The following is a 16,577-nucleotide window of genomic DNA, read 5'->3' as shown; positions in this document are numbered from 1 at the left end:
GTGGATGCTAGTGATGATGGAGTGGTATAGCGGTTTGGAAAAGTGGGACATTTGGGACATCTTTAACCTCCATCTCATAGAAACCAGTGTTGTACTAATCCTTATAAAAGAAATTATTCATTTAAGTAGCACGCCAGGTTTTACAATGAAAAGCAACAAACCCTGCTATGCCACTTAATACACTTCATGATACTCCTGAGGGGCACTTTTTCTATCCCTGGCTCTCCTAGTGGTTACCTCCATACCACTAAACAACGTGCCTCTGTTACTATTTTCTGGATTACTTAATCTAGACTTTGTGCACTGAATTCTTGCTATATTAGATTGAAATTTAAGTCTTGTACAAACCACTGCCATTGAGTCGAGTCCAACTCAAAGCAACCCTGTAGGGCAGAGTAGAACTGTTGCATAGGGTTTCCAAGGAGTGGCTGGTGGATTCAAACTGCCAACCTCCTGCTTGGGAGCCATAGCTCTTAACCACTGTGCTACTATTCTCAGTTCCTCCTTTTGTCATTTGGGCAGGGGGGGAAGATTAAATTTTTGATCATTTTTTAAACAAGGGTTTATTTAGTACATACCCTGGCAAAATCATAGTATATGCCTACTTGTTGCATGGCTCAGTTTATGTTTAACAGCCTGGACATGTCTAAATATTCTTAAACCTTTTCATCAGTCTGTGCCATATACCTTAAAGATAGATCAACTTCTTTACCTGAGCAAAGAACTGTATTGACATTCATAAATTAGATGGAAATTGTTTCTTTAAAACACCTGGTCATGGACTCTCCCATTAGAACTGTGGATAAGAAGCAAAACATTCTACTGTCTCCATGTGAACTCTGAAAGTCCTTCCTTTATTGGCATATGGTACCTGTGTTTTCTGCCATATATTTTCTAGAAGCTCACAATTCACATCCTAAAACCTTGTTTGTTTTTGGCTTCTGGTTTCAAATCTGTAAATGAAAGTATTCTTTTATAATCACTAATGATGATCTAGAGCTTAAAATTAGTCTTTTCTTACCAGACTTAATGGTCTGACTGAGACTAGAAGGACCCCAGCAGTCATGGTCCCCAAACCTTCTGTTGGCCCAGGACAGGAACCATTGCCCAAGACAACTCGTCAGACATGGATTGGACTGGACAATGGGTTGGAGAGAGATGCCGATGAGGAGTGAGCTACTTGCATCAGGTGGACACTTGAGACTATGTTGGCATCTCCTGTCTGGAGGGGAGATGCGAGTGTAGAGGGGGTTAGAAACTGGCAAAATGGTCACGAAAGGAGAGACTGGAAGGAGGGAGCGGACTGACTCATTAGGGGAAGAGTAAATGGGAGAATGTAGTAAGGTGTATATAAGTTTATATGTGAGAGACTGACTTGATTTGTAAACTTTCACTTAAAGCACAATAAAAATTATTAAAAAAAAATCCAGGTAGACTGCCACCCGAAAAAAAAAAAAAAAATTAGTCTTTTCTTTCCTAACATGAGAATTAAAAAGTTGGCTATGTGTTAAATAAGGACCCCTGGTGGCACAATAGTTAAGTGCTTGACTGCTAACCAAAAGGTTGGTGGTTTGAACCCATCAGCCGCTCTGTGAAAGAAAGACCTGGCAATCTGCTCCTGTAAAGATTACGTCCTAAAAAACCCTATCGGGAGTTCTCTGTAACATGGGGTTGCTATGAGTTGGAATCGATTCATCAGCACCCAACAACAACATCAATGTGTTAAATATTATTATATTGAATTTAGGTACTAACATTTTTCCAGATAAGAAGTATGGGTTCAAAATACAAAAATGTCATTTGACAACAATTTTTTCAGTACAGTTTCCTCTGGGTCCCATGCATAGTTTAATTTTTTAATGCTTTCATGTCTAGCTCTGATTTGCTTTCTACCCAGTGTGATAATTTTTAAAGAAACTGATTAGCAACCATAGTTCATAAGAAGATTATACATAGTAATTCTCTTTAGTAATGGCACCTCAGTGTAGTTTTTAGTTTGTGTGTTTATATTTTGAGTGAAGTTGAACATCTTTGCAGATGTCTGAGGTTTGCTAGCATTTCTATTGTCAACTGTTCATTTCTCTTGCCAATTTTCTCTATTATTATTTTCTTCCCAGTTTTTAGCAGCTCTTCATGTATTAGGGATGTTAGCCCTTTGTAATATGTTGCAAACTTTTTTCAGTGTGTCATTTGTCTTTTGACTTGTCTAGTGATGTGTTTTGACAAACAATACGTTTTGTTTTTATGTAGTCAGATTTATCTTTTGGATTTTGAATCATGGTTAGCTAAGGACTCTTCACTCCCAGGTATTAAAATTTTTACTCGTTTTCTCCTAAACACGTATAGGTGCGTTTTTTACATTTAGGTCTAGGATCCATTTGAAATTTATCCTGACTGTAATGTATGGTGGGAGATATGAATACAATTTTATCTTCCAGCAAATGACTGTCAGTTGTCCCAGTAAAACTTACTTATAAGCCCTCATTTCCCCATTGATTGTAGATAACACCTTCAACATTTACTAACTATCCATATGTACCTGGGTCCATTTCTAAACATTTCCTTCTCTGCTTATGCATAGATATCCTACTCTTTTAATTACAACAGCTTTATAATATGTTCTAATAATTGATAGGCTGCCCTTCACCATTGTTTTTTCAGGGATTTCCTGGCTATTCTTACTTTCCCATATGAATTTTATAATCAATCTAACCTTGGAACAGTATGTGTTGGTATTGTTATTGGGATATTATAGTTACAAACATATATAGGGAAGATTGACATCTTTATTTAGTTTTTCTATCCAAGAACTGTACATGACTTTGTTTAAATTCACACTTGACCTTTAAGAAGTGTTTTAAGGTTTACTCATATAAATTTTACACGTTTCTTAAATTTATTCCTAAGTATTTTATCTTTTTGTTGTTCTTATTGGAAACATGGTCTTCCATTTTATCTTGTAAATGATTATCACTGGTTATGTGTATACATAAGGGCTATCAATTTCAGGGTGTTAATTTTATATCTCACTACTTGACTAAATAATCTTTTTAATATAGTTTCCCCCAGTGAAGTCCGTTGGTCTTCAGGTGTATAATCATACCGTCAGAGCATAAAAGTGAACCTCAAGACCATTGTTGAAGGCGGGAAAAGTAGGCACAAACCAGCAGGTTGTCCCTTGAGGAGTGTATATAGAAGAGGCCATGTCCTTTGACGCAGTGAAGCTCTGTTGAGTAGGGAAGGCCTCAGGAGACCACCCCTTTGAGGTACTGCAACCTCACAGATGCAAAAAGCCAAATATAAGTGTGAGTGAAGAGTGAACTAAAAAACCTGTTGCCTCAGATGATTTGGAGTCATGGCAACACCACGTGTTACAGAGTAGAACTGCTTCACATAGTTTTCTGGGTTGTAAAAAAAAAAAAAAATTTTTTTTTAATCTTTTACCAAAGCAGATCACCAAGCCTTTCTTCCGTGGCACCACTGGGTAGGTTAAAACAGGCAACATTTACTAATTGAGAGCAAGCTTCGCAGATGCAAAAACCCAAATGAAAGTGAGAGGGAAAAGTAAAGGATTTCTCTATCTTCACATCCTCTCTCCAAGCGTCGACCACCAATAGAGTTGCGGAACTCGGGGGAAATAGCGGAGTAAATGGGCGGAGAAAAAGAAAACAATTCCGTTAACTGCTGGCCTAAGAATCCCCAGCGGTCCTTTTGTGTAGACGCGAGGAAAAACCACTGAGTTGAAAGCCTCCTTCAATCCCCACTTCCTAGAGCTCCCGCGGAAATGCGCCACTCGCCTGCAGAGCGAGCTTTTCGTCGGTATTGCCCGGCCGCTTCCGGCCTTTGTGGGTCGCTCTTGGAGGGTTCCGGGCTCCGAAGGGACTGGAGACCTCAGCATTTCGCCCTGTAGGAGGCAGTCCTCGGCTGGCTCCCTGGGGCCGTGGGTGAGCGAACCTGTGCTCCTGGCCAGGAGGAGAGGGCGCTGGGTGGGACTGCAGTTGCCGGGCGAAAGGTTGCTGCGTTCCCACGGCCTGGGCCCTTCAACCCAGCCGAGGCAGGTGCGGGGTGGGCTCCGGTCTTCCCCCACCCAGGTGGGGCCGCAGGACACTCCTCTCTCAGAGACCATCTCAGAATAGGGTGTATTCATGAGTGGTCCGCTCCGGGTCTCTGCGGACAGTACGGTTGTGTGCCCCAAATCCTCTGGGCTTGCCTTGGGCCGTGTTCTCTTCTCCTTTTCGACACCTCTGTATGTTTCTTATACTCCTAGCTCACAGACGTTGACCGGTATCCTAAAGAACCTGTCCTGGGCCGGCCTGGCAAGCCACAGAATGCAAGGGCAGAAGAAGGCCTTAAAGAGCAATGTCTCTAGACTTTTCACTTTATTAATGAAGAATGAGGAGAGGAGCATAGAGATTAAATTACGAAGAAATAAATTCATGTGACCCTGCTGCTTTTAGGGCTTCATGGTTCCCCCTATACACACATCTGGGCATTAAAAAAAAATTTTTTTAAAGGCACCAGCCAGGGATGCACCAGCCTTTTATTTATATTACTTGCATTAAATGTTTATTTTATTCCAATTAGTTGTTCTTTATTTTAGAACTACATGGAAATAGGTTTCCTACTAAGTCTCACTCTTTCTTAAAGGGCTGAAATAACTTGGCTCTTGCAGCTTTTAACCTAGAGGCAGATTTTCAAGGCTCATATTTATATTCTTAGAATTACCAGTGTTTATTTAAGATGTAGTTTGTGTTAATAATGATGGCTTATTCCTCCAGTTCACCCAGGAAGAAACTTTCCAGGGAATATATTAATTGAAACACTAGTACAGCTTTGACACAGCTATGATGGAACCTGCTTGGACTGTCCCGGCCCCTGCAGACCAGGATGAAGTTTTGGAAGTAAAGATAGAGAAGGAGGAGGAGGAAGAATATAAGTATACCACCAGAAGGGATCAGAGGCTGCAAAAGAACAACTCCCATAGCAGAGAGGTCTTCCGACAGTACTTTAGGCAGTTCTGCTACCAGGAAACATCTGGACCCCGTGAGGCCTTGCGCCAGCTCCGAGAACTTTGCCATCAGTGGCTGAGGCCAGAGACCCACACCAAAGAGGAGATTCTGGAGTTGCTGGTGTTGGAGCAGTTCCTGAGCATCCTGCCTGAGGAGCTCCAGGCCTGGGTGCGGGAGCAGCATCCGGAGAGTGGAGAGGAGGCAGTGATTGTGCTGGAGGATTTAGAGAGAGAGCTGGATGAGCCAGGAGAGCAGGTGAGAAAAAAGATGTGGTTTCTGTTTGAGAAAAGATACATTGTGGACTTCTAGGCCAGAATGAGACACAGGGTTATTTCACAAAGCCTCGTTTTCATTAAAGTATTAATTAAAAGATGATGAGATTAAAGCCACTATTTCTGGGGGCTAGATGTAGCAGCAGAGGGGAAAGTTGGTGGGAAGGGGCAGGGCAGGGGACTCATGCTACTTTGAGTAGCAGAGGCCTAGTTAGGTTGGAAAGCTGAGTTGTGAGTAGAAGAGTTGAAAGTAGAGTCCAGGACCTTGAATATCAGCCTTTGGAGTTTAGATTTTATTCTGTATGAAAGAGATTCTTAATCTTTTTCCTTGCTTATATTACTAACTCCAGGATGTGAAAAAGGACCAAATTATGTAGGACCTTTTCGTTTTGTTTTAATATTGATAAAAGACAGTGGTTCTCAAACAGTGGTGATTTTGTACCCCAGAAAGCATGTGGCAATTCCTAAGACATTTTTGTTTGTCATAAGTGAGGGGTGCTATTGGCATCTAGTGGGTACAGGCCAGGAATGCTGCTAAACATCCTACAGTGCACACAGGACAGTCCCATACAACAGTGAACTATCCAACCCAGAGTGTGGATAGAACCAAATTTAGGAAATCTTGGCATAAGGTGTACAAAACATAGTTAAATAAAAGCAGTAAGATAGGATGTGTAATCTAGCATTGGGGTACAAAATAGACTGCAGAAGTAAGGAGTATGTGGCAAGAATTCCTGAGTTTGAGACAGAGCCATGTAAGAGTAACTACAAAGGATGAAACATGTCTTAGGTCATAATTAACTGGAAATGATGACAGATTAGATTTATAATGAAGAAAGAACAAATGGAGAATTCTTTACCAGGCAGCCTATTCTGGGCTAAGCATCAGAGATTTCAAGCTTGAAAGACTAGTGTCATGGAAACACTCCTAAAAACACTGTAGTTTGGGGACATCTAGCTTAGGTGGCATAACATATTCTATAAAGAAAATGTTCCACATCCTACTGTGGTGAGTAGCAGCTGGGATCTTAAAAGCCTGTGAGAAGCCATCTAAGATGCATGTACTTGTCACATCCTCACTGGAGCAAAGGAGAATGAAGAAGCCCAAAGACACAAAGGAAAGATTAGTCCAGAGGACTAATGGAACACAACTACTACAACGTCTACCAGACTGAGCCCCAGAAAAACTAGATGGTACCCAGTTACCACCACTGACTGCTCTGGCAGGGATCACAAAGAGGGTCCCAGACAGAGCAGGAGAAAAATGCATAACAGAATTCAAATACACACACACACACAGAAGTCCAGGCTTGCTGGTCTGACAGAGACTGGAGAAACCCTGACCCCTGTACACCCTTTTAACTCAGTACTGAAGTCACTACTGAGAGTCACCCTTCAGCCAAAGATTGAACAAGTCTATAGGGCCAAAACAATAGCATACTTGGGAGACATGCTTCATAATTTAATCATGTATACGAGACTGATGGGCACACCAGCCCAAAAGCAAAGATGAGAACGCAGGAAGGGACAGGAAAACTGGACATAAGAAAGCAAGGGTCCTGTGGTGGAAAAGGGGAGACAGTTGACACATTGTGGAGTTGGCACCCAATGTCACAAAACAATTTGTTATTAACTATTTAATGAGAAACTAATTTGCTGTGTAAACTTTCACCTAAATCACAATTTTAAAAAAAGATAAGAAAAAATGTCTTTGGGGGAAGTTGGATTGGGGAACAGTTCATTCGTTCAGCAGATATTTATTAATGTCTATTTTGCACCAGGCATCCATCTAGGCACTGGGGATGCAACACTGAGCAAAGCATAGAGGGTTTCTGGTCTCCTGTAGAGTATGGTCTACTGTGGAGAGACAGACAGGAAATAAAATAACAGACATATAACATGTCTGTGGTGATAAATTCTGTGTGGAAATCAACAACAATAAAGCAGAAGAAATAGTGAACATAGTACAGGTTGTACTGTTTTTGATAGGTCAGGGAAGGCTTGACATTTGGGGCAGATAGGTGACATTTAGACCAGAGATCTGAATTAAAAGAACAAGCCATGCAGCTGTCTAGGATAAGAGTGTTCAGACAGAGAGAATAGTAAATGGAGAGGTCCTAAGGTGAGGATTCACTTGTCATGGTAGAGGAAGAGCAAGGAGGAGATGGAGTCAAATAGGTATTGGGATCAATCATGTAGGGACTTTGAGGCCATTATAAAGATGTTGAATCTACTTTCTCAAAGTAGAAGGTCATTGGAGAGCTTTGAGAGGAGGAGAGAGATAATCTGACTTAAGTTTTAAAATAATCACCCTCAATGCTATGTTGAGGAAGTTCTACAGTGGGGGAGGGGAGGGAAGGGAAACACAGGGGTCAAAGGTAGAAGCTGGAACAGCAGTTTGGGAGGATATAGCCATAACCAGTAACCCAGGGAAGAGATATTGGTGGCCTGGACTAGAATAGTAGCAGTGGAAATGGTGAGTTGTGATTGGATCCTGGATATATTTTGAAGGTAGAGCTTGACAGGATTTGTTTTCATACAGCATGTAGTATGTGGGATGTGAGAGAAAGTGAGCAATTAAGGATTATGCCAAAGTTTTTGGTCTGAACATCAGGTAGAATGGATTTGTCATTCTTTGAGGTGGGAAAGATTGGGAGAGAAGTAGGTTAGGGGTGAAGGGACTGGAATCAAGAGTTGGGTTTTGAATGTGTTAATTTTGAGATGCCTATTAGAATCCAAGTGGAAATTTGAGCAAGCAGCTAGATATAATGAGCTGGAATTCAATGAAGATGTCCTGTGTTAAAAATACAAAATTGGGGATTGTAATCAAGCCATAACACCAGATGAGGTCATCAAAGGAGTAACCAGCAATGGCAACTGAAGAGTGGCCAGGGAGATAAGGGGAGAACTAGAAGAAAAATGGGATACTTAGGTGCAGGCAAAAGTAATTTGGTTTTAAAAATGTTGAGTTTACAATGCCAACCAGTCCTCTCTCTAGAAGCATGCCTGGGGCAGCTAATAGAGTTGACAGTTTGATTTCTAAGGCCCAGCCAGATAACCAGGGATAAAAGGCAGAGCTCACTGTACTGGCTTTTTTCTTTTCCCTCTTTTCTCTTAATTTGAAATATCAAAACATCTATTTCTATACATCTGAGCTAACATTCTGCTGATTCTGTTTCCTAGTCCAGAGGCAGAGGTTAAAAAGTAAAACCATGTCAGGAAAATAGAGGCAGTGTATGGCAATGACGTCTGACTTAAACATTTAGCCATTGAACGGGGGCAGGCAGGGCGGGGGGAGTTATTTGGAGGGCCTGCTCTATGCTAAGGCCCCATTCTTGGTGCTTCATATACATCGTGTCTTATGATGTCAGACAGATTAAGCAACTAGTCCAGAGCTACTAAACTAAGAGACAGAGTAACTTGACTGAATCCAAATCCCTGCTTTTCACAGTGCCATTCTGGGGAGACCTATTATTTTTCAGTGCAAGAGGGAACGGGCCCATGGAGGAATGGGAGTCACAGAGTGGCTGAAATTGCTGAAAAAAGAGTTAATTGAGGGAGCAAGGGTCAGAGGGAAGTTGAAAGAGGTGGGATTGAAGGCATATGTAAAGTGAGCCTTGAAAATAAGAAGAGAAGGAAAGGGGATGAGGGTAGAGATGGGTAAAATAAAGGATGGATGACGAAGTAAACTCTGGATAGTTGTTAGGTCAGATAAGTAAGAAATAAGATTATCTTCTGAAAAGTGGGATGAGGACCTCAGAATTGCGAAGACTATTGGGAATAGCTTCTGGGGTGAATAGAGATTTCTCTCCTTTCTTCATTTCTTCTTTTTCTTCAACCCTCTTTTCTTTTTCTTTCTCCTTTGTTCCCTCCTTCTTTGTCATTTCCCTTTACTTATCCCTTTCCCAGTTCTTCTTCCTATTTATATTTCTCTTCTTTCTGCCTGTTTTTAACCTCCTTTTCCTTCCCTTCTTTCTCTCTTTGCTTTTTCCACTTCTCTGAGCATAAGACAAAAATGTAAAAGTGGCCCAACGAACATACATTAGGATTTAAGAATAGGAGAACTTGCTTCCAGCTAGGAAAGGGACGATTTCTCAGAGGAGGTGGCTTTTATGTTGATCTTGAAGTATGAGTAGGATTATGACAGGCTGATTTCTGGGAGGAAGATCATTCCAGGCTTCAGAGAGCTGGGTATGGGCCTTTCTCCCCACTGCCATGAATAGGATACCTTTTGTTTTCTGTTGTTTGAGGGAATCTCTCAGTTATATCTCATTTTCCTCAGGTCTCAGTCCACACTGACGAACAAGAAGTATTCTTGCAGGGAATGGCACCTCTAGGAATAGAACAAGAACCCAGCATGTCCCTTCAGTCCATGAAAGCTAACCTAAAGTGTGAATCTCCTGAACCCAAAGCCCAACAGGAACAAGGTAAAGAAGAAAGACCTATCTTAAGAACAAGGGGGAGACATGGCTTACAGGACATTTTGGGCTCTTTTGTAGCAGATACTCTCTATGATCATTTAAAGACCTCTAGGAATCTGATGGCCTATACATAGACTCTCACCTGGTTTGCCATTCTTCAAATATTCTTCAAAAAGAATATAAAGATTCTTCTTTCTCTTTATGTTTTTCCAATTTTAGTTGTATTTTACTTCAGATCTTCAACTCTATGGCAGTGGGTTTTCTGGCTTTTGGTTTATCATTATCTTCCTTGGTACTGACCTCCCTGCTATTTTTAGCCCTTATCCTACCAGACATTACCACTATCTTCCCTTTGACTATATCCCTCCTCTTCTATTAAAAAGCTGTTGCCCATGATGTCTTCCACTACCTCTCAGATGGTTCAGGGGAAAAAAAAATTGTGTACACCTGTAAAGAGAAGGAATAATAAAGTAGATATGGCAGAACATTAAAAGTTGGTGAATGGGTGAGGACTTTGTATCTTCCTTATCACTATTTTCTCTATATTTTTTTCTTTTTCATTTAATTTATTTAAATAGGTATAAATGCAATGGTTTAAAAACAAAACTTTAAAAGTTATCCAATGAAAAGTATCTCACCCAATTCCCCAGCCATCTAATTTCCTCCCCCCACTCTGAAACAGTTTGTCACTATTATTAGTTTCTTGTGTGTTCTTTCTGAGATTTTTTAAAAATGTATATACATTTTTCATATTGACACATTTTTCTTCTCTTTTCACTCAGATGGTAGCACTTTTTATTTTTAACAGCTTCTTAGTATTAAAATGTTCAGATGTACAACGCAATTACCTTAGCCAGTCCTATGCAGTGACTTTTAAGTTGTCTTCATTGTTTTCCTATTACAAATACTACTTCAGGGAATAGCCACGTATGTGAGTATATCTGTACTATAAATTCCTACAGTGGAATTAGTAGGTCAGAGAACGTATGCATTTATAATTTTGATAGATACTGTCAGATTGCCCCCGTAGAGATTTTTAATTTATACTCATACCAGCAATGTGTGCTATCTATTTCATATACATAATGTTGTATCGAACTGATTATTCAAATTCAGTAGGTGAAAAATTATTTAAATCTCATTACTGTTTAAATTTGTTTTTCCCTTATGATGACGTGGAAGCTTTTTTCTTACATTTAAGAGTTTTTGTATTTCCTTTACTGGAAATCAATTTTTCTTTTGTCCACTTTCTCTTGGGTTGTTGGTCTGTTCCTTAACAATTTTTGGAATGCTTTATATTAGGTCCACCCTGTATTTTAATGCCACTTTATAGTCATATGGAACCCTGGTGGTACAGTGGTTAAGAGTTCAGCTGCTAGCCAAAAGGCTGGCCGTTCCAATCCTCCAGCCACTCTTTGGAAACCCTATGGGACAGTTCTTTTCTGTCCTCTAGGGTTGCTATGAGTCAGAATCAACTTGACAGCAGTGGGTGTGTGGTGTGTATATGGACATACAGAAACTCTAGGTTCTTATTTTATGTGTTTTTCATTTGAAAATTGCCATTGTTCCCTAATGAGGTGGTTGTTTGCTGTCACAGGCAACTGGGTAACATTTGTAATTCCTTTTTAGTTTCAGATGTTGAGACTGAAAATGAGTACAGGAATTTAATTCTAAAACGTGAAGTTTCTGAAGAAGTGGAACCATATGGGGATATATCAAGCAGATTTGAAAGTGAGATGGCTGCTGGGTTTGGGGAAACCGATGAACCTGAAGAAAAAATAGAAAATCCTTCTGGATACTCACAGGAAGATAAACAGCCCACATGTGATGAGAATAGAGTAGATTTGACTGAGAACTCAGGTCTTACTGAACAACAGAGAATCTGTCCTGGAGAAAAGCCTTATGAGTGTGACAGCTGTGGAAAAGCCTTCAGTCAGTATGCACACCTCATAGAACATCAGAAGATCCATACTGGAGACAGGCCCTATAAATGTGAAGAATGTGGAAAAACTTTTCGTGGGAGAACTGTGCTTGTTCGGCACAAAATAATACACACTGGAGAGAAACCGTATAAATGTAATGAGTGTGGCAAAGCTTTTGGCCAGTGCTCAGCTCTTAATCAACATCAGAGACTTCACACAGGAGAGAAACACTACCACTGTAATGAGTGCGGCAAAGCGTTTAGCCAGAAAGCAGGCCTCTTTCACCATGTCAAGATCCATACAAGAGACAAACCTTATCAGTGTACTCATTGTAATAAAAGTTTTAGTCGGCGTTCAATACTTATTCAGCATCAGAGAATCCACACTGGGGAGAAGCCCTACCAATGTGATGACTGTGGCAAAGCCTTCAGACGGAGGTCGTATCTTAGTAAACACCAGAGAACGCATACTAGGGATGGTCCCTATAAATGCAAAGAGTGTGGAGAATCTTTCAGGCAAAACTCAGCTCTTATTGAACATCAGACTGTCCACAAAGGAGAGAAATCTGTTCCTGTGTTATGACTCCAGGGAAGCTGTCTCACAGTGCAGACTGGAGAGAAGTACTATTTTGTTATGATCTGGAGCAAAACTTTAGTCATTATTGCTATAAAGAAAGCTCAGATATTTTATAAAGAACCACTATGTGCTGTTCATTTTATTAGTGCTGTGGGGAACCAGAAGCATAACACCAGATTTCTTTTCTCAAGCAGTTTACAACCTAGTTTGGGATATGTAAGATCCACATATTTAGTTAAGTAAAGACTATTGAAAGGACAGATGACTGTTGCCCAGGGTGATCAGGAAAGATTGTATTGAGGTAAAGGGTTTGATAGGCAGATTTTGAAGGTAAAAACGAGAAAACTTTAAGATACAAATATAAGCAGAGGCAGAAGTGCATGTGGTTTGGAAGCATCAGTGACAAGATTAGTCTACCTTAAGTAGTTCAAATTGGGAAATTGATATCATTAAGGTTGGTGTCTTGGTGTCTTAGGCTGCTCTCTAGAGAAGCAAAATCAGTGAAGCATGTGTGTGTGTAAATTATCTCAAGGGAATGACTCATGGTTGTAGAGGCCAGCAAGTCCCAAATCCAAGGGTCAGACATCAGGCTGGAGGCTTCTCCTGACTCACATAGGCTGCAGGGGCTGACAAACCCAAATCAGCAGGTCTAACAACAAGCTGTTGGCCCATGGGGCTATGGAAGCTGGTGAATCAGGTCAAATGATAGGCTGCTGGCTCACAGGGCTGCATAAGCTGGTAAATCCCAGAATCAGCAGGCTGCTAGCTCAAATCCCAAAACCAGAGGTCAGACTATGAGCCAGATGCAGAATCCAGAGCGAGAAAGAGAACGTTGCCAGAGCATTCATATATATTGGGTGCAGGCCACACCCTCAAGAAAACTCCCCTTACTTGAGCAAGGTGATAACTTGAGCAAGGCGGTGATTGAAGTATGGTGGTGACTTGACTCAAGATACACCCCACACTAATCCTGCCTCATTAACATGTAAGGGTTTATGATTTATAATGCATAATTACACAACCCCACAAAATGGAGTACAATCACATAATACTGGGAATCATGGCCTAGCCAATTTCACACGTAACATCAACCATCACAGTTGGAAACAGCCTGGGGACAGACTGTGGGAGACCAGTAGTTTCACTTTACTATAAAGCAATTTGATACAAAACAGTTTGCTCATTTAATTCCTAAAATACCTCTGTAACTTGAAATTATTCTCCAATTTACAAATGAGACACTCATGGAGATAGTGACATGGCTTTGTAACTATCACACAAAGAAAAAGATCAACTGAAATGCAGGTCTCTAACTTCAAGTCCTGTGCATTACACCAGTGATTCCCCAACTTTAATGAACATCTGAGTTACCTGTGGAGCTTGTTTAAAATGCCTAAGTCCCACTCACAGATACTGTGCTTCAAGAGGTGGGGGTGGAAGGTGTGTGTGAGAATCTTCCTTTTCATAACTCCACAGTTACCTGATGTACTGTGAAATTTGAGAAACATTGCATTAAATCACAGCTGCCACCGTTGTCTGTGAAATAAGAAAGCCTGAGCACAGAAGGCCCTACAGGGGACATTGCCACCAGCTTTTTAGAGTGAAGCAGAGAATTAGGTAATCATCATGCCTGAAAACTAGGGCTTCAAGATGGTCTTTCGATCTATTCAGATTTAAGTGTTTCCAAAAACAGACTGACCTACATTCCAGGGTTCTCAAGGGTCTTCTCAGTGCAGGCCTTGTTTATTTAGCTGGAGGAATGCTAGTGGTCTTACCAGCTTTACCCTACCTTTCTTCCTTAACTCTTTCCTTATAGTTATCATTGTGTTCTGAATTTTCTAATAATTACTATTGAGGACTACTTTAAATTTTTGGTTCACATACCTTCTGGAGCATGTAAAATACCCCTCAGAGATTAATGATTCTACCTCTTAGAGCTTCTGGAAAACAAATCAACCAGCAACGGGTTGACTTTTCCTGTTGTACTGAGTAAAAATTTCTGCTTTGGATGATGGTTCTTTCAGTGTACAATAGGCAAGCCACATAGAAAGAAGTACACATGGTTTGTATATCTTTTATTTATAGAAAATCATGCCTAATCCCTTCTGAGATGTTCTCTTATTTCCTTCCCTTTCTCCCTTGCCATAGGAAACCACAATTTCTGGGACTGCCTCCTCAATCCCACTTCTACCTAACTCCAGAGCTGCCTTCTCTCGTCTCTATCTGATCAGTGGGTTTGAAGTGGTGAGACAGTGACAAAAGTGGAAGGGGAGAAAGAAAAGAAGGGTGATTTCCTTTTTTGCTCTAATAAGTACTACTCATAACTACCTTTCTACCCAGCCCTATGTGTTTATTTCATCTTCTTCCCACCCCTATGACATACTGTACCCCATTTCCCTAGTCTCTGTGTTTCTTACCCCTCTATCCGTAACCCCCATACAGAACATCAGAATATCATCACTGGCTTCGAACTGAAAGAGTCTCTAGTCCTATAGGAATAGATTAGTTCCCAACTTTCAAAAAATTATTAAGTATGAACACATTTTCCCATATAAATGTTAATGGTATTGGAAACACTATGGGGCAGTTGTACTCTGTCCTATAGGGTTGCTATGAATCAGAATCAACTTGGCAGCAACTGGTTTATGTGTCAAATTGGCTTTTGGAGTTGGAATTGATATGGTTGCTGTGGAGAAAAACACTGAGTTCACAGCATAGAAAAGCAAATGAATGTTTGAAAAATAACTCATTTATAAATCAAGGACTGTTTATTTAGACTCTTTAATAAGACCAACATTGGAGTTGCACACATAAGGCACTGAGGCAGCTTGGTTTGAACACTAATTTTTACCTGCAGGAAACAAAGATCCTTGTCTTAGTTACCTAGTGCTGCTGTAACAGAAATACCATAAATAGGTAGCTTTAAGAAACAATTTTTTTTCTCATAGTTTAGGAGCTAGAAGTCCTAATTCAGGGTGCCAGCTGTAGGGAAGGCTTTCTCTCTGTGGGCTCTAGAGGAAGGTGCTTGTCTCTTTGAGCTTCTACTCCTGGGCAATCTTCAGTGTGGCTTGGCATCCCTCTTCCTCCATCTCTGCTTGGTAGCTTGAGTTTACTCTCTTTATATCTCAAAAGAGACTGACTCAAGGTACACACTACCTTATTATAATAATAATCCTGCCTTATTAACATAACAAAGACAACCCATTCCCAAATGGGATTATAACCACAGGCATACAGGTTAAGATTTACAACATGCATTTTGGGGGTACATAATCCATAATATTCCACCCTTTGGCCCCCCAAGGTTCATGTCCTTCCCATGTGCAAAACATGTTCACCCCATGATATTACATCCCAAAAGTCTTAAACCAACTCCAAATCCAAAATCTCATCTTCTAAATCATCTAAATCAAATATGGGTGAGATGTGGGGTGTAAACCACCCTGGGGCAAAATTCCTTTTCATCTGAGAATGTGTGAAATCTAGAATACAGGTTATCTACTTCCAAAATACAACAGTGGAACAGGCACAAGGTATATATTTTCATTACAAATGGGAGAAATTGGAAAGAAGGGATAATGGGCACCAAGCAAGTCTAAAACTCAGCAGAACAGTTTAAACTAGCTCTCAAGGCTTGAAAATAATTCTCTGTTCTCTGAGACCATCTGGGAAATGGCCCTGCCCTTCAAACTCTGGATATTGGCAATGCCCTCTGGATTCTGGGGGGAAGCTCCTCAGCCCTGGGCTTCAGCTCCACCTACTGGGACAGCAACTCTGCTCCCTTAGCTTTGGGCGGCCCCATTTTCCTAGTCCATCTGAGTGGTGACCCCACCCCCTCAGCCCCAGCAGACGCCATTCTTCTGCCCTTTGGGCATGGCAGCCCTGTCCTCAGCTTTCTGCATCAGCCTCATCCTCTTGGCCAAACTGAATGGCAGCTTCACACTCTGGAACCAAGATGGTGGAGATCTGTTTCTTTGAAACCTAAGAGGCTTTGGCTCTAACCTTTGAGACCCCAGAGGCCATGGACCCACTCTTTGAAATCTAGAAGGTTCTGCTTCCCATGCTCCTGCCAACAGTTCTGCTGATCTCCAAGCTGTTCCCAGGAAGGTCCTTTTCTTTTCTTGGAAGACAACAGATGTAATGCCATTGGCCTGTTTCTTGCCTGTAGAATTCCAAGAAGCAGACTGCGTTTTTTCTGTTCCTTCTTTCTCTGTCCCGTTCAGTCTAAACTAATGGTTTTTCTGCTGTGGTGGTTGTTAGATCCATCAGTCACAGGCTTAATCTCTTTAACAAAAGAATGTATAGCCATGTCCTTGGTGAACATTCTAGGATGTGTGTCCTTAGTCTGTACAACAGAATTTTCCAAATCTCTCAGTT

At 40.9% G+C, this 16,577-nt stretch overlaps 2 protein-coding genes across 2 annotated transcripts in view; both read left to right on the top strand.

Annotated features, from left to right (window-relative positions):
* The window catches only part of ZSCAN23 (zinc finger and SCAN domain containing 23), a 55,933-nt gene extending 51,074 nt beyond the window's left edge, over positions 1-4,859 (top strand). The window contains exon 5 of the mRNA XM_049886813.1: positions 4,779-4,859. The gene's annotated coding sequence lies outside the window, so the exon portion shown is untranslated. The remainder of the gene's footprint in view (positions 1-4,778) is intronic.
* On the top strand, positions 4,845-13,784 carry LOC126077403 (zinc finger and SCAN domain-containing protein 12-like). The gene is made up of 3 exons (XM_049886781.1): positions 4,845-5,264; positions 9,564-9,708; positions 11,332-13,784. Exons 1-3 carry the CDS (start codon positions 4,845-4,847, stop codon positions 12,204-12,206), a joined length of 1,440 nt encoding a protein of 479 aa, XP_049742738.1. The 3' UTR covers positions 12,207-13,784.
* Positions 13,785-16,577: the final 2,793 nt, after the last annotated feature.

Source organism: Elephas maximus, chromosome 1 (genome assembly GCF_024166365.1).
Source record: "Elephas maximus indicus isolate mEleMax1 chromosome 1, mEleMax1 primary haplotype, whole genome shotgun sequence".
NCBI lineage: Eukaryota > Metazoa > Chordata > Mammalia > Proboscidea > Elephantidae > Elephas > Elephas maximus.
The sequence above is the reverse complement of the archived record's forward strand: the minus strand, read 5'-3'. Positions and strand labels throughout refer to the sequence as shown.